At 38.7% G+C, this 25,541-nt stretch overlaps 1 protein-coding gene across 1 annotated transcript; it reads left to right on the plus strand.

The window, feature by feature from the left end:
- The first annotated feature begins 6 nt into the window (after positions 1–6).
- On the plus strand, positions 7–25,500 carry LOC110454450 (beta-catenin-like protein 1). The gene is made up of 16 exons (XM_021503953.1): positions 7–89; positions 2,073–2,237; positions 3,466–3,572; positions 4,548–4,687; positions 7,866–7,963; positions 10,180–10,273; positions 11,242–11,333; positions 12,090–12,162; positions 12,604–12,662; positions 12,908–13,056; positions 13,465–13,643; positions 16,103–16,200; positions 17,276–17,356; positions 20,833–20,970; positions 22,141–22,213; positions 23,996–25,500. Exons 1-16 carry the CDS (start codon positions 60–62, stop codon positions 24,082–24,084), a joined length of 1,665 nt encoding a protein of 554 aa, XP_021359628.1. The 5' UTR covers positions 7–59; the 3' UTR covers positions 24,085–25,500.
- Positions 25,501–25,541: the final 41 nt, after the last annotated feature.

The following is a 25,541-nucleotide window of genomic DNA, read 5'->3' on the forward strand; positions in this document are numbered from 1 at the left end:
AAGACTTACGATATCACTTCGCATCACTCGAGAGATTCCGACAATACACACAAAACAACATGGACGTAGAAGAACTATTAACTTTCCAGGTAAGAAAGATGCGCAATGAAAACACGTGTTTATGAACAGTCTATCTTTAATTTCAATTTGATTTTTACTTTGATGACAACAACAAGTTAATCAAATTAATCACACTCATCGTAATCTTGAACATATTATAATCATGGCTGTATTTTACAGAAACCGAAACGTTTTACCCACATCATTTGGTTATCTCCCTTGATTCCATACACTTAACTAAGGCATTGTTTGTACATTCTAGTTCGTTTTATACAGTAATTTGTTAATGTCTACCTTGCATATTATCTGAAAAGTTGTCATCTTTATAAAACAAAGAATTTTGAATTTGATAGGCTGGGTCATTTTCTACATGAATGTCCTCTTTTAAAGGTTTTTGATGATTGGAGAAAAGCTCTTCAATAAAAAATATCAAATTGTTGTTGTCAACATTTGTATTGGTACAGTGGAAGAGATGAATAAATAACCTTTCCATTGGTGCATGGAAAGCGAGTATGTGAATATGCTCCAGTATATAATAAAACATTAAATGAAGTGTACACCAAACCTTGTGCGTTTATGTTCTATCTCCGTCCTATTAAAGGGGAGATAATTAGTTGTCTCATACTAAACACTACTGAAGTGCATTAACTGAGGGGGATTCAAAGGGTTATCACCGTTGAGGGCTAAGTTTAATCTGTAACATTATTCCCCTCCCCTAAAATACCAAAGTTGGGATGTTAAATCTTAGCCATTCACAGAATGTTACAGAATAACAATCTAATCTAATTCCGTGGTTGTAATATATTCAACATTTGCATCACAAATTTGTTATCCCCTAAATGAGCAGAGTCCATCTGTGTGTTCATCATGTGTAGGTGGTTCGGAGGATAGTTTTGTCCATTTGGATGTGATGACTTTAAAGTGCTACATTGATTTCACTTTCATCAATTAAGTGTTGCTATTCTGAATGCATGTTTTGGCTGTTGAATTTGACCTACATTTTATGCATATTTTCGTTGACTTATGTACATGTACATCAGGCTATAGCTAAATGGAACTGTTTCATCCGTATATATTGGTAATTATAAGTGCTACATGGAGCATATATTTTATACAGGCATCAATGATGCATCTGAGCAGGGGGTGAAAATTCACTTGCTTGACAGCTGGGGCAGCCAGTTTTAAAGCTAAGGAAAGTTGAAAAAGACTTGTTAATTAAACATGTTTTGCATGTGTTTGCTTCATCCATCTATGCAAGCTGTAGATATAAGTGAATAAATAAGCTGACTGTAATTTAGTGGGATACAGCTGAGCAAATACTTTGAACATAAATTAATTTTCATACCTCTGCTATTAAGGTTGCTCTACTGAATTCATATTGCAGGTGCTGATTATGAAGTTGGCTTATTATTTACACCTCAGTGATTTTGTTAAGATGAAATTCTCTTATCTATTGTACATGTATCAGGGTTATGAAGATTTGTTTCCTCCATATCTAGGTAACTACCATATAAGTAACAGCTACATGGATAACATTCTCTTTACAAGTTTGTTTCAGGAGCCGCGATGGCTAATTAATATAAGTTGTTAAGGCGTCTGACATTCTGCTACCACTAGCCCGCCACCACTGGGTCACAGATTCGAGGCCTACGTGGGGCAGTTGCCAGGTACTGGCTGTAGGTCAGTGGTTTTCCTCCAGGAACTCCGGCTTTCCTCTACCACCAAAATCTGGCACATCCTTAAATGACCCTAGCTGTTATGATAGGACATAAAACACAAACAAACCAAACCAAGTATACAAGTTTGTATCAATAGCACAACTAGGGTTGCTCTACCAAAATTGTGTTGCATTTGCTGCATTTTACCTTCATTTATGCTTTAGTGCACTTTGTACTATTCACATAGTATGTAATGTATAAATTCTACAATGTAACTGTGTATCATGTTTTCTCTATGGAACAGGGATATTGATGACTGCATCTTTTCTATCTGTTCTGATTTCTTTTAATAAGCCCAAAAAGCCGGCACCAACAGGGAAGCGGAAGGGCCATGATGAAGAAAATGGTGACACAGGTCGTGAAAGGAAGAAAAGATTTGCAGATGCTGATAGTATTGATACCAGTGTTATGGAAGCTGAAAGGGAGAAAATATTACAAATGATTGAAAATGAACCAGAGGTAGGTATTATTAAGACACTAGATGGTTGATCAGAAAGTGGGCTAGCAACAACTTTTGTTGAATTGAAAGTTTGTAAAACATAAAATGTGTAGAGCTGCAAAGAAATGTTTAATTTCTATACAAAGTAAAGGTAATAAACAAATATCACAACAGATTTATAAACTGAGCATGCTTGACAAGCCTAGAGAGCTATTTGGTGTGAAGCCTCCATGGAGCAAGGGGGATCAGTGTATGTTCTATAAAAAAAATATTATATATATATATAAATCAAGGGTCAGGGGCAGAGCAGCAGGGCCCAATAAGGTAGATCTATAAGGGTAACTCTTAAAAATAATATTTACCTAAGTTTTGGTGACGATATATGAATATGATGTGGCTTGAAGCATTGTCCCATGTCAAAGTAACTCAGTGTTATTTAAATGAAGAGTATAAATCCACTTGGGGCAGAGGGATGGGTTCCAATTAGGAGACTTATATATAAATTATGGGACTACAGTAAGTATGGATGAAGGGGTATGAAAATTATTTTTGATAGAGCAGCGGTATTCAGGGAACAGTGGAATCCAGATTGCATGGCTTTGGACTTCTAAGGGCAAAGCGGCAGTGCCCAATAGGGGAATGATTAAGGTGTAAATCCTGAAGAAGTATTAATGAAAGGTTTAACCTCATGTGGTTATGGAGCATCTGTAGGTGAAGAAGATCGAAAGGCATGGCTTTACTCAACAATCTTCTCTACCCACCTTCCTCATTGTGATCTTGATTAAGAAATTCTGACAGTTGAAAACATTCTGAAAATATCTCTTATCACATTTCTCTGAGAAATAATTTAATGAGATCTAGAATAAAACATATTTTATTATGCAAGACTTCATTTACCAAATGGAAAATATTTTTACAAGATTAAGGGCTATCTATATAGCTAGTTATGTACAACACTGTAGGTTATTAAAAATCATCATTTAAAGGTAATACTTACAATGAACAGTCTTATATACACCCATCAAATTGAAGTCATGATTAGATGTAATGGCCTCTGTTGCACTATCTGTCCACTACAGAATTGGTTTCCTATCAATAACTTCACTAAATATCATCTGACTTCAACAAATTGTGGTCAAGAAAACGAAGGCCAAGTTTGATATTGAGAAAAAAAATAGCTTGCTGTAATGTGATTGGTCAATATTTGTCATACATGTAATTAATTCACACATTTATGGTTTTCCTCAGCCTGAAGCATTAGATGAAACAAGTCTGAAGAAAATGCTCCTCAATTTTGAAAAGAAAGTTTACAAAAACCAGGAACAGAGAATTAAATATCCTGATTTACCAGAGAAGTAAGTATGATATAGTTTTAATAAGTATGTGAAAATACATTTACAATGGGTTGAATTCGCTATACATGTAGGTTATTATTGTGCTACAGATCTAGACTGTAAATTACATGAAAGTGTACTGATGAGGTCATGGCCTCAGGAGGTCTAGGTTACTACAAAAAGAAATAAAACATTGCAAAAATAATAATTATGCACAAACATTTTAGCAGGAACATAAAACATGTTTTAATTAATAGATTCAATTCTTGGTCATGTTATAGATCACCAGCATAATCCAGTGCAGGTCGCTTCAAAGAAGGCTTGTATATATCTATATATATCTGGCTGAGTGGGTATATCTGTGTCACCTGATCTATTTTTATTATAGTCTAAAAGTGAACAGACCAGTATACTTCTCAGCACAGCCAGGTGTGTTGAGCTTAGGATTTATCTTTGTATTACAATATTCCAACAAAATCCATTTTTTTCCAATTTTCCAATAAGCCAACTGTTCTCCGACACAATGTCCAGCCCTAGGCTGGCTTTAGTGTATCCTTGGCTGAAACAATACAAATGGCACAAAAATATTTTGTAATAGATCAATGCAATTTGCCTAGAAATTGGCTAACCTAAAAAGCAGAAATGTACAGTTTCAGATTATTGTAGCAAATGAATCAATAATTATGTGTTTTTCTCATGGGATTGCTTGTACTAAATTTTAAAACATTAAAACATGTCCTAAAACCTATGTACGTGATTTGACCTTGTTTATATTATTTCAGGTAGAAATATAGCTAGCAATCATCAGCCTTTTAGCTTGGGCCAGGCACGTCTGGACCGCTCAATATGCATGTGCCAAATCTCCCACATGTTAGCCTCAGTCCTGATCTGTTCCTGCTGTTTCTTTAGGGTTTGGCTGGTTTGGAATGGTTATCACATGACTATATACATGAATTTAGACCTACTCTAAATATTATATGATTATTATCTTTTCAGATTCATGGAATCAGAACTAGAACTGAATGATGTTGTACAGGAAATGCATGTGATTGCCACCATCCCGGACCAGTATCATATCCTAGTGGACCTCAACACTGTCACTTCCTTAATGCAGTTAGTGGCTCACGAAAATACAGGTCAGACAGTACTCTCACTGCTGGCATGAGAAGTCTTAAATGTCACATGGAACTTGATCAGTTATTCTATTGTAGATTTTTTATGCAAATTGAGTATTCATAATGTTAACATCTTCAATAAGATTCCTCAGTTTGGAAATATGTGATATCAAAGTTTTACTTTATACACAAACAATATACATATTAATCGTGTTGTAATGTTTCAGGACTGACATGTACAGGTCCCTTTGTTAAGCTATGACTGAGAGATCGATTTGTATTGTTTACCTGTACAACGATAAGATGAAATTTTATATTCCGTCTGTCACTTGACCCGGGACATTTCACCTTTTGATGAAGAGTATATACACAGTATGTCGAACAGGTTACTGGTAGGGTGTATATCTAACCCCATCTCCCATCATGTCAGTATCATGTCATACAGATGCTGGTGTCCCCCTCATCTCTGTTCATATTTTGAGTTTTCTTGATTTTGACAAAGGGACCAGTCAGTCTTGAAACGCGATGACACATTTGATGCGTACATTGTTAGTGTATAAAGTAAAACTTTGATATGTTTACATCATAACCCCACGCCCAACAGTGTAGTGCTGTAGACTTCGTAAACATAACCCCACGCCCAACAGTGTAGTGCTGTAGACTTCGTAAACATAACCCCACGCCCAACAGTGTAGTGCTGTAGACTTCGTAAACATAACCCCACGCCCAACAGTGTAGTGCTGTAGACTTCGTAAACATAACCCCACGCCCAACAGTGTAGTGCTGTAGACTTCGTAAACATAACCCCACGCCCAACAGTGTAGTGCTGTAGACTTCGTAAACATAACCCCACGCCCAACAGTGTAGTGCTGTAGACTTCGTAAACATAACCCCACGCCCAACAGTGTAGTGCTGTAGACTTCGTAAACATAACCCCACGCCCAACAGTGTAGTGCTGTAGACTTCGTAAACATAACCCCACGCCCAACAGTGCAGTGCTGTAGACTTCGTAAACATAACCCCACGCCCAACAGTGTAGTGCTGTAGACTTCGTAAACATAACCCCACGCCCAACAGTGTAGTGCTGTAGACTTCGTAAACATAACCCCACGCCCAACAGTGTAGTGCTGTAGACTTCGTAAACATAACCCCACGCCCAACAGTGTAGTGCTGTAGACTTCGTAAACATAACCCCACGCCCAACAGTGTAGTGCTGTAGACTTCGTAAACATAACCCCACGCCCAACAGTGTAGTGCTGTAGACTTCGTAAACATAACCCCACGCCCAACAGTGTAGTGCTGTAGACTTCGTAAACATAACCCCACGCCCAACAGTGTAGTGCTGTAGACTTCTCCTGTAGATTTCTACTCATAGTGTCTGGTTGATTTTGTGGGTTAAAATTGTCACGATTTTTATTTAAAATGAAGAAGTTAAGTTTACACAGATTACAAATTTATGAGCTGGTGATATAAAAGTATCTGATTATTGTAGATATTGCCCCTGATTTCAAGTTTCAACCAATAATGTACTGATCTCCATATCTCAAAGTACACTTGTTATTAAAACAAACCAAAAACAATTGTGGCATCACCAGATCTGTAACTCATAAACCCCTAAAGTCACAATTGAACCTTACCAAATCAATGACTGGGCAAGTCCAGTTTAGATATGTAGGGGTGAATGAGTTTAAGATTGCCTACATACATTGTGATACTACCAATAATCATATGGTAATAATAGTAGGCAACATTGTAGTAATATGTATATTATCATATTAGTTACATTGGTATGTGTAATATGGATATTAGTTACATTGCTATGTGTAATATGGATATTAGTTTCATTGCTATGTGTAATATGGATATTAGTTTCATTGCTATGTGTAATATGGATATTAGTTTCATTGCTATGTGTAATATGGATATTAGTTACATTGATATGTGTAATATGGATATTAGTTACATTGGTATGCGTAATATAGATATTAGTTACATTGCTATGTGTAATATGTATATTAGTCACATTAGTATGTGTAATATGGATATTAGTTATATTGCTATGTGTAATATAGATATTAGTTACATGTTACATTGCTATGTATAATATAGATATTAGTTACATTGCTATGTGTAATATGGGTATTAGTTACATTGCTATGGGTAATATGGATATTAGTTATATTGCTATGTGTAATATGGATATTAGTTACATTGCTAGGTGTAATATAGATATTAGTTACATTGCTATGTGTAATATGGGTATTAGTTACATTGCTATGGGTAATATGGATATTAGTTATATTGCTATGTGTAATATAGATATTAGTTACATGTTACATTGCTATGTATAATATAGATATTAGTTACATTGCTATGTGTAATATGTATATTAGTTACATTGCTATGTGTAATATGTATATTAGTTACATTGCTATGTGTAATATGTATATTAGTTACATTGCTATGTGTAATATGTATATTAGTTACATTGCTATGTGTAATATGTATATTAGTTACATTGCTATGTGTAATATGGATATTAGTTATATTGGTATGTGTAATATGGATATTAGTTACATTGGTATGTGTAATTTAGATATTAGTTACATTGCTATGTGTAATATGGATATTAGTTATATTGGTATGTGTAATATAGATATTAGTAACATTGCTGTGTGTAATATAGATATTAGTTACATTGCTGTGTGTAATATAGATATTAGTTACATTGCTATGTGTAATAAAGATATTAGTTACATTGCTGTGTAATATGGATATTAGTTACATTGCTATGTGTATCATTATTACATGGATCAAATTTTCGTCATCACAAACATGCCTAGCGAATTAAAAATATCATCTCAATCCCTGAAAATTCTGTATACCCGTACTGAAAAACTTTCGCCCAGTAAAATACTCACCCTTCACTAGTAAAATCCATGTTTGCCCAGTGTTTTTGCACATAAAATGTAAAAGCTATATAGGGTATGCTGTTCACCTATATTCACTTTTATGATAAATTCACCCTCATTGCAAACGGCAAAAAAAGCCAAACATTAAACTGCAGCAAAAATTTCCTGGTTCATGTACACAGTAATCCGCCAAATGATATGATCTCCTTATTGATTGTATTTGAGGTCAGTAGCTTTTGGGTGCAGTTCTTCTACATGTATTGACTTTTAAATTATTTTTGTTGTAGATATATCTATTGCTGTAGTGGACCTCGTACAGGAACTGACCGATGTTGATACGCTGAACGAAAGTGAAGAGGGTGCTGCTGCTCTGATTGATTCACTGGTGAGTTAGGTTGTCACACAACTGAACACCTCCTTTGTGAGGTAGGTTGTCACACAACTGAACTCTTCCTTTGTGAGTTAGGTTGTCGCACAACTGAACACCTCCTTTTTGAGTTAGGTTATCACTCTCCTGAACTCCTCCTTTGTCAGTTAGGTTGTCCCACAACTGAACACCTCCATTGTGTGTTAGGTTGTCACACAACTGAACGCCTCCTTTGTGAGTGAGGTTTTCACACAACTGAACACCTCCTTTTTGAGTTAGGTTGTCACACACCTGAACTCCTCCTTTGTGAGTGAGGTTGTCACAACTGAAGACCTCCTTTTTGAGTTAGGTTGTCACACAACTGCCCACCTCCTTGGTGAGGTAGGTTGTCACACAACTGAACGCCTCCTTTGTGAGTGAGGTTTTCACACAACTGAACACCTCCTTGGTGAGTTAGGTTGTCACACAAATGAACACTTCCTTTGTGAGGTAGGTTGTCACACAACTGAACTCTTCCTTTGTGAGTGAGGTTGTCACAACTGAAGACCTCCTTTTTGAGTTAGGTTGTCACACAACGGAACACCTCCTTTGTGAGTTATGTTGTCACACAACTGAACACTTCCTTTGTGAGTGAGGTTGTCACACAACTGACCTCCTCCTATGTGAGTTAGGTTGTCACACAAATGAACACTTCCTTTGTGAGGTAGGTTGTCACACAACTGAACCCCTCCTTTGTGTGTTAGGTTGTCACACAACTGAACTCTTCCTTTGTGAGTTAGGTTGTCCCACAACTCACCTCCTTTGTGAGTTAGGTTGCCACACACGATATATCTATTGCTGTAGTGGACCTCGTACAGGAACTGACCGATGTTGCTACGCTGAACGAAAGTGAAGAGGGTGCTGCTGCTCTGGTTGATTCACTGGTGAGTTAGGTTGTCACACACCTGAACTCCTCCTTTGTGAGTTAGGTTGCCACACACATGAACACCTCCTTTGTGAGTTACGTTGTCACACAACTGAACTCCTCCTTTGTGAGTTAGGTTGCCACACAGCTGAACACCTCCTTTGTGAGTTATGTTGTCACACAACTGAACACTTTCTTTGTGGGTTAGGTTGTCTCACAACTAACCTCCTTTGTGAGTTGGGTTGTCACACAACTGAACACATCCTTTGTGTGTTAGGTTGTCACACAACTGAACGCCTCCTTTGTGAGTTAGGTTGCCACACACGATATATCTATTGCTGTAGTGGACCTCGTACAGGAACTGACCGATGTTGCTACGCTGAACGAAAGTGAAGAGGGTGCTGCTGCTCTGGTTGATTCACTGGTGAGTTAGGTTGTCAGACAACTGAACACCTCCTTTGTCAGTTAGGTTGTCACACAACTGACCTCCTTTGTGAGTTAGGTTGCCACACACCTGAACACCTCCTTTGCCAGTTAGGTTGTCACACAACTGACCTCCTTTGTGAGTTAGGTTGCCACACACCTGAACACCACCTTTGTGAGTTAGGTTGTCATACAACTAAACACTTCCTTTGTGAGTTAGGTTGTCTCACAACTAACCTCCTTTGTGAGTTAGGTTGACACACAACTGAACACCTCCTTTGTGAGTTAGGTTGTCACACACCTAAACACCTCCTTTGTGAGTTAGGTTGCCACACACCTGAACACCTCCTTTGTGAGTGAGGTTGTCACACAACTGAACACCTCCTTTGTTTGTGTTCTGACGCCTGTTAGGTATCAAGTCATTATAAAGAATTTGTCAAGAATTCGATTCCATAATTGTAATAATTTGATAATAATATTTTGAGGTTCTTATATACCACTTTATCACAACCTAGTTCCTAGGTCGTCTCAAAGCAGTTCACAAATTATTATCCTTGCTTATAGGGCCTGTGCTACCAGCTAATATCTTCCTCCTCAACTCCCTGGGGAGTATACCACCGGTGCTGCCATTACGCTGTATAAAAGATAACTCGTAATTTAACTTAACCAGTGATTTGAACATAGATTTTAATTAGTTTGTTTACTGAGCGACTTCTTCTCTTTTACATACAGTTTTAAATAAAATTGACATAGAATCATGTTTATTATTGAATAATGCCCAAATACCATTTTCTCTGATGGAATCAGGACCAATATCAACATATAACCAATACTTTTGTCCTTGTATTTAAGGTGTGCAGCTATAAGAAATCCTTGAAAAATGAAATATTGATGTTGTCGTTTTCAGCTTGAGGCACAGATAGTGGCATTGCTGGTGCAGAATATGGACCGACTAGACGAGACAATCAAGGAGGAGGCGGACGGGGTACACAACACACTAGGTAACTAACCCTTTATAAACCTCACTTACAAAATGTACGAGGGCAAGCGCTTAGGATCAAATTATCAAAATATATATACTGTATACTGGACATTTTACGTCATGAAATATATGTACCATTTACCTGTAAAATCTGGGGAAAAAGAATTCTCAAATTCTCAAAAGGTTGATTGTTTACCCTAAAAAAGTCTTCCAGAATGGTACAAAACCGTTTAGTCTTTGTTCTTTAGCTATAATTTAGCCTTTGTTCCTACTTTGGAAGAGTGGCTGAAACAATCACAGCTTTATCTTTAGGTTATTCTGATTGGCTGAATAATTCACAGCTATAGTTTACTCTGATTGGCTGTAACAATCACAGCTTTATCTTTAGTTTATTCTGATTGGCTGAAACAATCACAGCTTTATCTTTAGTTTATTCTGATTGGCTGAATAATTCACAGCTATAGGTTACTCTGATTGGCTGAAACAATCACAGTTATATCTTATTTTACTTAAATTGGCTGAAGCAATTACAGCAGCTATATCACAGTATAACTGGGTTATTTGAATATTATTTGATGAAAATACACGGGTTGCTACTCTGCATCCTTTGTGATTGCATTAGGAGTTTGAGGAACTTAAAAACAGGTGGGGCTGCAGTGGCCAAGTGGTTAAGGTGTCTGACATTCTGCTACCTCTTGCCCTCCACCACTGGGTCGCAGGCTGAAGCCTACGTGGGGCAGTCGCCAGCTACTGGCCGTAGGTCGGTGGTTTTTCTCTGGGAACTCCGGTTTTCCTCCACCACCAAAACCTGGCACGTCCTTAAATGATCACAGCTGTTTATAGGACGTTAAAAACAAACAAACCAGACCAGACAAAACCAAAAAACAGATTCTGCTACCGCTAACACTTGCTTGAATGATTCATAGACTTTGTACTGTTTACTGGATAGAAAGATTTTATACAGAAATGATTCATTTTGAACTTCAGCCATTGTAGAAAATATGATGGAGTTTCGCCCACAGATGTCGAGTGATGCAGCGCAGCAGGGACTCCTACAGTGGTTACTGAAACGTATAAAGGTGTGTACCGCAGAGTGTTTTTATAGTAATACATTTTCTGTGGAGGAGACTTTTATGATGCTACATGAACCATAGAAGAAAATGGATATAATCACAATATACTCCAGCGTCACCAATAAGTGTGTTTTAAAGTATATTTGGCCGACTAGTACCATAAAAAATCTGTCACACAGTTTTTAACTTGCCAGCCCTCTGTGTCTTATGCTATGCTGAAGTGTCTAATCAGGTGATTGTCTTTCCTTTAACCTTTAACATTGTCATCCTCTTCTGAAGAATTTTCACCCACAAAACTTTCAGGATTAGACCATGATTCAAATGAGTTCTCATATTCCCAAATTCTCAAGAATGACCAATATACTTTTTGACCAGAGTTTGCTGAAATGCTCCATTCATGACTTTGCCAAACTAGTGATATTGTGCTGATTCTAAATTCAATTTTCCACTAATTCTTCTTTGAAACCATAAGACCAAGAGTCATGATATTTGACCTTTAGAAAGGTTTACAGATTTGATCAAGTAAACGCGTAACTGAAGTTGTGTGCTAAATATGTCAAACATGACAACAACAACAAATTGAAATGATGATGGCAAGTGGTTTCCCTTGTTGCCTTTTCTATTTGAAGAAGTGAATAATTGCACTCAAATTACTAAAAGTGATGAGGTTCAAGTGAGGAAAGATTTGATCTTGGAAGAATATTCTAGTTTCATTTGTATGTTTATGATAAACTGTAATGATTTTGTTTTTGCTGTTAATAGGCAAAGTTGCCGTTTGACGCCAATAAACTCTACGCCAGTGAAATACTTGCCATATTGCTCCAAAATAGTGAGGGTAAGACACAAATGCCCTTTCTTTGTCCCATGATCTGGGAACATGAAGAAAATATTAACAGAATATATGACTGTATAAGTCTACACACAATCAGTTTATGTTACCAGCAGTGGTCTCACAGACTGCCTTGGAAATCTCCAGAGTTGGTAGCCTAACTTGTTTATTGTGGTATTGTTATTACAATGTACTATAAGATTGGTAAACAGCACAAAGATAACACGGCGTCACCGGTGAATGAATATCTATACAGTAAGAGGATTTGTCACTGAACAAATATAGTTTAGTACTTTCAGAAACAGACTGCACAAATTAGAATACCTCATGGGTAAAATTTTAATTGGTTTTGATTTTTGGAACTAGACTATGTCTGATAAGTTCTGATTATAGATAAATTGTTAAACACTAACAAATAATTAACGTATCTGTTTTTTCCTATTGCAGAAAATAGAACAATGCTAGGAGATATAGATGGCATCGATATATTACTACAACAGCTGGCGGTGAGTCTGTCTTATTTATTCAATAAAGTATTATCTTATTTATAACTCTCTGGGTTTTAAATGTTATTCATAAATAATTAAATGTTCTTCAAGTGGAGGTTGTCATTTTGAAGCCTTACAAGGGTTGTATACATTTTGGTTGAAGCCTTACAAGGGTTGTATACATTTTGATTGAAGCCTTACAAGGGTTGTATACATTTTGGTTGAAGCCTTTAATATTGATACAGGGATAATTTCTTTAACAGGCGTACAAGCGACATGATCCAAGTAACAAAGAGGAAGTAGAAATGATGGAGAACTTCTTCAATTCTTTGTGCTCTTGTCTGATGCAGAACATGAACAGGGCACGCTTTCTGAAGGGGGAGGGGCTACAGCTCATGAACCTCATGTTAAGGTACATACTGGTCACAGGTTTGTTTTAAATTGTCCTATCAGTACACAGGCTGGTTTTATTAGCTCACCTGGTCTCAAGGCCTAGGGTGGTGATATTCGGCAAGTTGCATGCTGAGATGAAGGGCTTTCAAGTTTGTTCAATGTAATGACCTTGTTCGACTTTCAAGGTCACAGGGGTCAAATGTGTTTAAATCTTTAAACAGGTTCTTTCATCATTTTATTCTAGCATTATTATTTATTTACAAGAACGACTAAAAAGACTTTTTTAGAATCCAAAAACTTTGTTTTAAAGAAAAAAACACTTATAATATCAGGTTGTATAAGCCAAAGTTTGAAATGAAGACATAGAAATTATAACACTTTGATTGTCAATTTTCCATTTGTTTTAACGTTCATACTATACCAACAGAGAGAAGAAGATGTCGAGGAATTGTGCAGTCAAAGTATTGAACCACGCCATGACCGGACCAGAAGGGATAGACAACTGTCAAAAGTTTGTTGACATCCTTGGCCTGAGAACAGTTTTCCCTCTCTTCATGAAAGCTCCTAGACAAGGCAAAGCAGGGCCTCAGTCAGAGGAACTGGAAGGTACTGAAATGGTTGAGAAATCCCTGAAAGTTTGGGTATAAAGTTTATTTAGCGGAGTGGTTGAAACAATGGGAAGTAAAAATTACTTCTTTGAATTCACGTGAACAAATGCAGCTTATGATATATGTGGTGGTGCATCCTGTCGTTGGTCCCTGAACCTTTTGTCGAAGAGGCCAGGGTCGTTTTCTTTTATCACGGTCTAAATGGCTGAACCGGTTGGACCAGTTCGTTTATGAAATAAGGTCGGACCTAGTAATCTGATGCTGCTCTCAGACGAGCCTTGACAAAGCCTTACAAGGCCTGCATAAACATTTGCCGGTCCGCTAGTATTACTACCCGAAATGTAACATTTAAAAACAGCCAAACCATTTGTTCTACATAAACGAACAGGCCCTAGTAGTCCTGAATAACTGGAAGGATTTTGACTAAATTTAGTATGAAGCATCACTATGTCAAGGGGGATTACATTTCGTATGAATAAACCATGTGGAGCCCCATGGGTAGTGGGGTGGGGCCCAATAGGGGAAACCTTTGGTAGATATATTAAAATTCTAGCCATGAAGTTTAGGATGATATATTTTAACTAATAATTACAGATTAAAAAGAAGCATGCACATTCATGTTCCTGAATTACCTGGTATTAAGAATTTGCAGTATTCTCTGCTTGTACAAAAACTTTTTAGCCCAATGGCCTGGGCTAAAAGATTTCGGGTTTGGGCGAGTGAAAACTTGATAGTGAATATTGTTTTGGTAGTTAAATGAAAACTATTAGTCCTGGGTGAGTGCATTAAAAGCTATTCTTGACACCCTTTACAATACTGTGGTCTAGGATGTCACCTGTCTCTGTTTCAGAACACGTATCCTCCATCATTGCTATTCTTGACTCCCTTTACAATACTGTGGTCTAGGATGTCCCCTGTCTCTGTTTCAGAACACGTATCCTCCATCATAGCTATTCTTGACACCCTTTACAATACTGTGGACTAGGATAATTCAGAACACGTATCCTCCATCATTGCTATTCTTGACACCCTTTACAATTCTGTGGTCTAGGATGTCACCTGTCTCTGTGTCAGAACATGTATCCTCCATCATAGCTATTCTTCACACCCTTTACAATACTGTGGACTAGGATAATTCAGAACACGTATCGTCCATCATTGCTATTCTTGACTCCCTTTACAATACTGTTGTCTAGGATGTCACCTGTCTCTGTTTCAGAACAAGTATCCTCCATCATAGCTATTCTTGACCCCCTTTACAATACTGTGGACTAGGATAATTCAGAACACGTATCGTCCATCATTGCTATTCTTGACTCCCTTTACAATACTGTTGTCTAGGATGTCACCTGTCTCTGTTTCAGAACATGCATCCTCCATCATAGCTATTCTTGACACCCTTTTCAATACTGTGGTCTAGGATGTCACCTGTCTCTGTGTCAGAACATGTATCCTCCATCATAGCTATTCTTGACCCCCTTTACAATACTGTGGACTAGGATAATTCAGAACACGTATCCTCCATCATTGCTATCCTTGACACCCTTTACAATACTGTGGTCTAGAGTGTAACCTGTCTCTGTTTCAGAACACATATCCTCCATCATAGCTATTATTGACACCCTTTACAATACTGTGGTCTAGGATTTCACCTGTCTCTGTTTCAGAACACGTATACTCCATCATTGCTATTCTTGACACCCTTTTCAATACTGTGGTCTAGGGTGTCACCTGTCTCTGTGTCAAAACACGTATCCTCCATCATAGCTATTCTTGACCCCCTTTACAATACTGTGGTCTAGGGTGTCACCTGTTTCTGTTTCAGAACACGTATCCTCCATCATTGCTATTCTTGACTCCCTTTACAATACTGTTGTCTAGGATGTCACCTGTCTCTGTTTCAGAACACATATCCTCCATCATAGCTATTATTGACACCCTTTACAATACTGTGGTCTAGTATGTCACCTGTCTCTGTTTCAGAACACATATCCTCCATCATAGCTATTATTGACACCCTTTACAATACTGTGGTCTAGGATTTCACCTGTCTCTGTTTCAGAACACGTAACCTCCATCATTGCTATTCTTGACACCCTTTCCAATAGTGTGGTCTAGGATGTCACCGGTCTCTGTTTCAGAACACGTATCCTCCATCATTGCCATTCTTGACTCCCTTTACAATACTGTGGTCTAGGATATCACCTGTCTCTGTTTCAGAACACGTATACTCCATCATTGCTATTCTTGACACCCTTTACAATTCTGTGGTCTAGGATGTCACCTGTCTCTGTGTCAGAACATGTATCCTCCATCATAGCTATTCTTGACACCCTTTTCAATACTGTGGTCTAGGATGTCACCTGTCTGTGCTTCAGAACACGTATCCTCCATCATTGCTATTCTTGACTCCCTTTACAATACTGTTGTCTAGGATGTCACCTGTCTCTGTTTCAGAACACGTATCCTCCATTATAGCTGCAACTTTGCGGAACTGTCAGGGACAACAGCGACAGAGGTTGCTCAGTAAATTTACTGAAAACGACCACGAAAAGGTAAACAGTCCACAAAGAGGTATACATGGAACCGCTCCGGAGTCTAGCAGTGTAACAGATATTTAGATAAGTCAAAGTTTGCAGGTTAACTCATTTACCCCTGGAGACTCATCTGAACTCTTCCAATTCAAATGTTGGAATAGTTCATTATTAAATAAGGGGTGAGTTATGGAAAGTTTCAGGTTTATGGGAGAGTGAGCTGTTTTTGGGCCAGGATGGACAGAGGAAGGATGGAAATAAAAACAAACAAAAATACAGAAAGTTTTACCACTGTTCTTTCATGTTTCTGCTCGAATTATTGTATAAGAAAAATAATCACATTTTACGTTTTTTCATAGTTCACAGAAAATCTAGAGATTACATAATAAATTATGTTGAAATAAATAAATGTTAGATTGTTTATGAATATACAAATTTATGAAATATTTGATTTAGAAAGTTGTGACACATGATTCTTTTTGGAGAAGTCTTTGTCAGAACTACATTTCGTTGTCCGTAAGGTAGATAAATCCTGGTCATGGTTTTTGATGCCACTTGGTACCTTCCTATTTTAAGTGACTTCAAGTGGATAAGCTATATAAATGTTTTTGAAAATAGTAAAATGTAGAAAATAAATGGTGATAAATAGGGATGAAATCATTTTGTTTTTATTTTGAGATGCTGTCTGTTGACTGATAATTTGAGAATAGTGATTCATCTAAACCATATCATACCTTATCTTTTAACTCAAATTTCCCTGATCATATTTCCCTTATGTGGGGCCTCTCTCGAAAAAATATGTAAGAGCAACCCAGAGACCCGAGTTATTGAAGAAGACGGCAACAATGACGTGTCAATCATATTTACTATTGTGTTGTTGTTTTATTTCAGTAAAATCAATTTTGTGCTTCTTGGCAGGGAAACACGATACTTTGTTTCCTTCCAATCAATTATGTTCAGTTGGGCTTCACACTATGATTGATCTTTGGAAAACAGTATGTGTAAGTAAAACAAGCACAATAAATGTATATTATAATTTTATTGAAATTTTGACTGAATTACGAACACATTTTGATTACATTGTTGTTTTTAACAGGTGGAAAGGTTACTTGAATTGCATTTTAAATACCTGGATAAAGTGAGGTCATGTGACGAACAAATTGAAGTGGAGAAACAAGTAAGTTGGTTGTATCCTCTGTCAGTTATAGGAGCAGTGTTTCCACAGAGAAACAAGTAAGTTGGTTATATCCTCTGTCAGTTATAGGAACAGTGTTTCAACAGAAAAGGTGTGTGCAACAGTGTCTTCACTGGCATTTTATAAACAAAACTGATATCAGTTTATACCAGTCAACCTCTAAATGTCCCATAACTTGGTATGACTAGATATTGACTACAATATCTGGTTTAATGTGTAATAACAGTTTCCGCATCCTGAACAAGCAGCAATTTTACAGATTTTGTCTATATGCAACCTTAATGAACATTTGAAAGAAAAAAAATGATGAGCAACAACACCACTGAATCTGGTACAAAATGTAATGTTTGATTTACATCCTACGTAAAGGTCATATGGCCTTTACATAGAATGTAAATCAAACATTACTTTTTGTGCCGGATTCAGTGGTGTTGTTGCCCATCATTTCTATTTTCCTTTGCTCTGCTTTCCCTGATGAGCACTGTTGAATACCATTAAGGTATCCGCCCCAGGATTCCTACCGTGGCCACTACGGAACTGACTTCCTTGCAGGGACGTTGGGTCTCCACCCCCCAGGTGTTATTAATGAACATTTGATGGTATCTGTAATTTAAGTTACTGTCATGAGAAACCTGGATATTTCTTAGTAGGCCAAATAGCCTGTATTTCTGAAATGAATGAGACTATTGGAATATACAAAACATGACACGAGGTTGTTATTTCTGAAATGTTCACTACGTAACCAGATCTGAACATCTCTGGTCATTTTGCTGACAGATCTTGAGAAATAAATGATCAGATTAGTTTATAATATTTTGATTTGGCCATTAGCCAAAATTATACCTGTCAACTTTCCATCTTTTAGAGAGATTGTCCCTCTGAAACCCGATATTTACTGTTTGATCTCTGTGAAGCGATATGAAGGCCTAGGTACCAGTCTGGTCCCCCTACCTTATAATTCTGACCAGATTTGTCCATCTTTGGAGACAAAAGTCCCTTACTGAACATCAGTTAAGTGAACAGGATAATTAAGGTAACAGGTATCACTGGTCATTGGTTCGTTAGTGGTAACGGGTGTCACTGGTCATTGGTTTGTTAGTGGTAACGGGTATCACTGGTCATTGGTTCGTTAGTGGTAACGAGTATCACTGGTCATTGATTTGTTAGTGGTAACTGGTATCACTGGTCATTGGTTTGTTAGCGGTAACGGGTATCACTGGTCATTGGTTCGTTAGTGGTAACGGGTATCACTGGTCATTGGTTCGTTAGTGGCAACGGGTTTCACTGGTCATTGGTTCGTTAGTGGTAACGGGAGTCACTGGTCATTGGTTTGTTAGTGGTAACGGGTATCATTGGTTCGTTAGTGGTAACGGGTATCACTGTTATTGGTTCGTTAGTGGTAACGGGTATCACTGGTCTATGGTTCGTTAGTGGTAATGGGTATCACTGGTCATTGGTTCGTTTCGTTAGTGGTAACGGGAATCACTGGTCATTGGTTCGTTAGTGGAAACGGGTATCACTGGTCATTGGTTCGTTAGTGGAAACGGGTATCACTGGTCATTGGTTCGTTAGTGGAAACGGGTATCACTGGTCATTGGTTCGTTAGTGGAAACGGGTATCACTGGTCATTGGTTCGTTAGTGGCAACGGGTTTCACTGGTCATTGGTTCGTTAGTGGTAACGGGAGTCACTGGTCATTGGTTTGTTAGTGGTAACGGGCATCACTGGTCATTGGTTCGTTAGTGGTAAAGGGGATCATTGGTCATTGGTTCGTTAGTGGTAAAGGGTATCATTGGTCATTTGTTGGTTAGTGGTAAATGGTATCATTGGTCATTGGTTCGTTAGTGGTAACAGGTATCATTGGTTTGTTAGTGGTAACCGGTATCACTGGTCATTGGCTCGTTAGTGGTAAAGGGTATCACTGGTCATTGGTTCGTTAGTGGTAATGGGTATCACTGGTCATTGGTTCGTTTCGTTAGTGGTAACGGGTATCACTGGTCATTGGTGCGTTAGTGGTAACGGGTATCACTGGTCATTGGTTTGTTAGCGGTAACCGGTATCACTGGTCATTGGTTCGTTAGTGGTAACAGGTATCATTGGTTTGTTAGTGGTAACCGGTATCACTGGTCATTGGCTCGTTAGTGGTAACGGGTATCACTGGTCATTGGTGCGTTAGTGGTAACGGGTATCACTGGTCATTGGTTTGTTAGTGATAACGGGTATCACTGGTCATTGGTTCGTTAGTGGCAACGGGTTTCACTGGTCATTGGTTCGTTAGTGGTAACGGGTGTCACTGGTCATTGGTTTGTTAGTGGTAACTGGTATCACTGGTCATTGGTTTGTTAGCGGTAACCGGTATCACTGGTCATTGGTTCGTTAGTGGTAACGAGCATCACTGGTCATTGATTTGTTAGTGGTAACTGGTATCACTGGACATTGGTTTGTTAGCGGTAACGGGTATCACTGGTCATTGGTTCGTTAGCGGTAAAGGGGATCATTGGTCATTGGTTCGTTAGTGGTAAAGGGTATCATTGGTCATTTGTTCGTTAGTGGTAAATGGTATCATTGGTCATTGGTTCGTTAGTGGTAAAGGGTATCATTGGTCATTTGTTGGTTAGTGGTAAATGGTATCATTGGTCATTGGTTCGTTAGTGGTAAAGGGTATCATTGGTCATTTGTTCGTTAGTGGTAAATGGTATCATTGGTCATTGGTTCGTTAGTGGTAACGGGTATCAGTGGTCATTGGTTCGTTAGTGGTAACGGGTATCACTGGTTATTGGTTCGTTAGTGGTAACCGGTATCACTGGTCATTGGTTCGTTAGTGGTAACGGGCATCAATGGTCATTGGTTCGTTAGTGGTAACGGGTATCATTGGTCATTGGTTCGTTAGTGGTAATGGGTATCACTGGTCATTGGTTCATTAGTGGTAACGGGTATCACTGGTTCGTTAGTGGTTGTATTTTGGTTGTGTTTGTTTGGGCTCTACATACTATTAACAGTTAGGATCATTTACGGATGTGCCAGGATTTGGTAGTCGAGGTAAAGCTGTGTACCCAGAGATAATCCACGGACCTGTGGCCAATACCTGGCAAATGTCGCATGTTGGTCTCGAACCCTCGACCTAGTGGTGGAGGGCTAGTGATTATAGATGTCGGACACCTTCACCACCCGGCCACTGAGGCCCCTTGGTTGAAAGAAACTTTTCAAAATAATGCATGACTTATAATCATTTAATGGATAAAACAGTGTTTCACTGCACCATGGAACTGAGGAAATGTTATAAAAGTTTAAAGCCCTATTACCCCTCTCTGGTTGTTTGCTCAGAGGGACAGATTCCCTGGGACGGGGTCCAGAGGTTGACATGTATGCCAAAATATCAGGTGTGAGCAGATAAATCTAGTCACTCGACAGATATGTCAGTTTGGTGAAATATGATATCAATAGCTATTTCTTCTGTAGAAAATCAAAGGCAGTGGAGAGGAGATAGACGAGGACTTAGAAGATGAGTTCTACCTTCGGCGATTAGAGGCCGGACTGTTCACGTTACAGCTGGTGGATTATATCATGCTGGAAGTGTGTGCCTCAGGCTCACAGTCGGTAAGTAGTAACTAGTACCAGTGGATATTGTGTAAGGTTCTGTGTATGTATCATTGGGACTACAGACTTTTAATATGAAATGAGAATCTTTGCATTTTAATTTTTAGCTTCTGGCCCAATGGCACAAGTGAGCTTATGTCTTGGTGTGGCATCTGCCTGGCATCAAATTTTTACTTCAGACTTCTTAATAATCATGAAGGCTAGGGTCATGATTTGTGGCCAGTCGCATGCTGGGATGAAGAGCTACCCAGTTTGTTATAATGAATGACCTTCACTGATATTCAAGGTTACAGGAGTCAAATATGTTGAAAACCTTGACTCATTTTCAAGATCACAAGGGTCTCGCGTTAAAAAAACACATTAAAATGCCTATTCTGATATCAGACTAGATTCATGCTAGGATGAAGGGCTATCAAGTTTTTTCAATTGAATGACCTTCACCCATATTCAAGATCACATGGTGTAAAAGTGTTGATAAACATTCAACAGCTTCTAAATAACTTAGAGGCCTGGTTGTGATGATATTTGTCTAAGATCATGCTCAGATGAAGGGCTACCAAGAATATTTGAACAAATAACCTTGACCCACTTTAAAGGTCATAGGTATCAAATTTTTCAGAATCTTTTAATGACTTCTGAAGAATAACCAAAAGCCACTGGGTGATGATATCGGGTTATTGGCATTCTTAGATGAATAACCTTTACCCTCTTTCAAGGTCATATAGATCTAGACCTTTAGTGACCTCTTTTCAGTAACCAGAAAGCCAATGTTGATAATGTCTAGCCAGATGTATGCTTGGATGAAGGTCAACCAAGTTGTTTGACTGAATGACCTAGTAAGAGTTTCAAGGCCCCAGGCCTATTTGTTAGAATGTTTTAACAAGTTCTTTTGAATCACCAGGAGTCGTAGGTTACGAGATTTAGCTAGTAGATTTATTTAGTGATTTTCTCCACTTATATTTGACCTTGGTCCAATTTTAAGGTTACAAGTGTGAGATTAATACCAGGACAGCAATGCAGGTCCATTGGACCTCTTGTTTTTTAATGCAAGAAAGATATTAATACCTTTTGTTTTTTTGTAAAATGTACACAATGTCTAACCTATATATTGTATGTTTGTGGGATGCATTACAGGCCTCAACTTCACTTAAAGGCTTTTTTGTCTTCCAGGTTAAAACAAGAGTCATGCAGATTCTGAATATGAGAGGAGGCTCCATCAAATCAATTAAAAGTATAATGCGAGGTTAGTGTCTACGACTTGTTATAGTTTCTCTGGTGCCCTGTAATTCTCTGGTGCCCTGTAGTTCTCTGGTGCCCTGTAGTTCTCTGTAGTTCTCTGGTGCCCTGTAGTTCTCTGGTGCCCTGTAGCCCTGTAGTTCTCTGGTACCCTGTAGTTCTCTGGTGCCCTGTAGTTTTCTGGTGCCCTGTAGTTCTCTGGTACCCTGTAGTTCTCTGGTACCCTGTAGTTCTCTGGTGCCCTGTAGTTCTCTGGTGCCCTGTAGTTCTCTGGTGCCCTGTAGTTCTCTGGTGCCCTGTAGTTCTCTGGTGCCCTGTAGTTCTCTGGTGCCCTGTAGTTCTCTGGTGCCCTGTAGTTCTCTGGTGCCCTGTAGTTCTCTGGTGCCCTGTAGTTCTCTGGTGCCCTGTAGTTCTCTGGTGCCCTGTAGTTCTCTGGTGCCCTGTAGTTCTCTGGTGCCCTGTAGTTCTCTGGTGCCCTGTAGTTCTCTGGTGCCCTGTAGTTCTCTGGTGCCCTGTAGTTCTCTGGTGCCCTGTAGTTCTCTGGTGCCCTGTAGTTCTCTGGTGCCCTGTAGTTCTCTGGTGCCCTGTAGTTCTCTGGTGCCCTGTAGTTCTCTGGTGCCCTGTAGTTCTCTGGTGCCCTGTAGTTCTCTGGTGCCCTGTAGTTCTCTGGTGCCCTGTAGTTCTCTGGTGCCCTGTAGTTCTCTGGTGCCCTGTAGTTCTCTGGTGCCCTGTAGTTCTCTGGTGCCCTGTAGTTCTCTGGTGCCCTGTAGTTCTCTGGTGCCCTGTAGTTCTCTGGTGCCCTGTAGTTCTCTGGTGCCCTGTAGTTCTCTGGTGCCCTGTAGTTCTCTGGTGCCCTGTAGTTCTCTGGTGCCCTGTAGTTCTCTGGTGCCCTGTAGTTCTCTGGTGCCCTGTAGTTCTCTGGTGCCCTGTAGTTCTCTGGTGCCCTGTAGTTCTCTGGTACCCTGTAGTTCTCTGGTGCCCTGTAGTTTTCTGGTGCCCTGTAGTTCTCTGGTACCCTGTAGTTCTCTGGTGCCCTGTAGTTCTCTGGTGCCCTGTAGAAAAGATCCTAAATAGCCAGGCTACCTACTACCTAAAGTCTGGAATCTGGGCAGGAATCAGAATACAGCAGTTACGTGAGAAATGCACCAATCATGTCTTATCTCTGGAGTTTATACATACAATATTGGGTAATTTGTAACAGTAGAATAAAGTTTTTGGAGGTGCACAACTGGGTCACAACTTTAGTCCAGGAATATGTTTACCAAGATGTGTGGCACAGTAGTCTCATGGTAGGACGCCGGGCTTGTGACCGAAGGTTGCTGGTTCGAGTCCCATCATAACACTGTGTTGTATCCTTGAAAGATGCTTTACTCCACTTGTTCCAGTCTATTCAGCTGTAAATGAGTACATAGTTGGGCAATGCTGGAATTGTTGAATGCTAGCTGCTAGATGTGAGCGCCGAAATGGCAGCACTGGCTGTATGCTCCCCAGGGAGTTGAGAAAGATATTGGCTGGTTGCAAAGGCCCTATAACCACGGATAATAATTTGTGAACCGCTTTGAGGCAACCTAGGTTGTGATAAAAGCAGTATAATAGCCTCAATTTTTTATTTTTTTATTTATGGGGAATTTAAGTTCGCTATGTTCACTGTCTTCAAATATCACCTAAATAAATTACCCAATGAATCGTTTTGGATAAGTGAAAGTAAATAACAAAACTATACAGTATAGACACAAGTCACCAGTGAAGAATTTTTATCAGAATTTAATATGCCAATTTCTATTTTCAGAATATGCTGGCAATATTGGAGAAGCCCAAGACAAGGAAGCTAGAGAGGCAGAACAGAACAGAATTTTACAACTAGTGGATAAATTCTGATAATTCTTCTAAAGTTTACATCACAATAGTTCAATTAAAAAGAGGCAGTAAAGTTCTTTAAAGTTTATATTGTTGTAGACATTTAAAGGTCATTTGTACAAGAACATGGAGAGACTTATCAATAGAACATGCTACTGGATATATTCTCATAGGGCCTTGAACACTAGCCTCCTGCAGTGAGGACTGTATGGTTGTTCAAGTGCTATGTGTGTAAACACTAGTCTTATGTAGTGAGAACAGTATGGTTGTTGACAAAGAGTCTGACATGAATGCCTCCTGCAGTGAGGATAGAAAAGCTGTTCCTGAAGTAAATTTAAGTTTAACACTGGAGTCTCCTTCAATGATAACTGTACAGCTGTGCCTGAGCTGTTTGTAAACACTACAACCTCCCGAGGAGAGGACAGAAAAACTAGTTTTGAGGCGATTGCAAATGCTGCAACTTTCTGCGGACAGAAAATCTGGTCCTGGCTGATTGTAACATTGAAGTCTCCAGTAAAGAGAACAGAACATCTGTTCCCTATGAGATTGTGAACACTACAGCCTCTAGCAGCTAGGACAGTACATCTGTTCCCTATGAGATTGTGAACACTACAGCCTCTCGCAACTACGACAGTACATCAACAACGTGACGAACATTACGACCTCCTGCAGAGGACTGTACGGCTCTTCCAGAGGCGACTGTAACGTTTCCAGAAGTGAGGAGAGTTAAGCTGTTTCCAACCTGCTTTATATCAGTACATTGAGTACATTACTGTCGTGAGGGCGCTTCCTACACACTTCTTTATACTACTGTAGAAAGCTTTGAATTTACGCAGGGTTATTATGACATTTTCATCAGCAAAATCATATTTGTTCAGTGCAGAATTCGTGGTAAAGAGGTTGATCCATGCTATTTTAACACAATGATACATCTCAACTTTTCATTATGCTCTTATAGTTTCACAACATTGAAATACCACTTGGTATTTAAAATGTGTCTGGAACGGCATTTTAACTTTTTTTATTCATTAGGGTATATTTGTTAATAAAGCAAACTCTATCACGTTGTTTGTATTCCTGTTTGTCTTTAGTCTAGATATAGATCTAACAAAAACACCTGGAACTGGAAATTTATGTTACATTGTAAAATTCACGGTTGAATCCTTTCATGAAAAGCATGAAAATAATACTGTTTACGAGTTTTAATACAATAGTTGTATGAGTTTCGTTGGTACACTGTTATACTTACCACCCACACTCCTGTTCCATTAGTTCTCGATGTTTGTCAGTTAAACTTGTCAGTTAAACTCGATGTTTGTCAGTTAAACTCAATGTTTGATATATTTTCAAAATCGTTAAGTGTCGTTGTCATAAAAGCTTACGGTTCACATGAAGATATAAATTAGTGAGGACAACAGTTGTATTAAAATTCGTAATATTTTTACTGATGTCTTTGTTATTTTTTTCTCACCTTTGTC

Source organism: Mizuhopecten yessoensis, unplaced genomic scaffold, assembly GCF_002113885.1.
Source record: "Mizuhopecten yessoensis strain PY_sf001 unplaced genomic scaffold, ASM211388v2 scaffold7857, whole genome shotgun sequence".
Lineage (NCBI taxonomy): Eukaryota > Metazoa > Mollusca > Bivalvia > Pectinida > Pectinidae > Mizuhopecten > Mizuhopecten yessoensis.

Excerpts from the sequence above, each read along its gene's own strand:
- LOC110454450 (XM_021503953.1), top strand. The coding sequence starts at position 60 with ATGGACGTAGAAGAACTATTAACTTTCCAG. Across the intron at positions 13,057-13,464 it reads CTCATGAACCTCATGTTAAG|AGAGAAGAAGATGTCGAGGA; the intron begins GTACATACTGGT and ends CTATACCAACAG. Across the intron at positions 20,971-22,140 it reads GTGCCTCAGGCTCACAGTCG|GTTAAAACAAGAGTCATGCA; the intron begins GTAAGTAGTAAC and ends TTTGTCTTCCAG.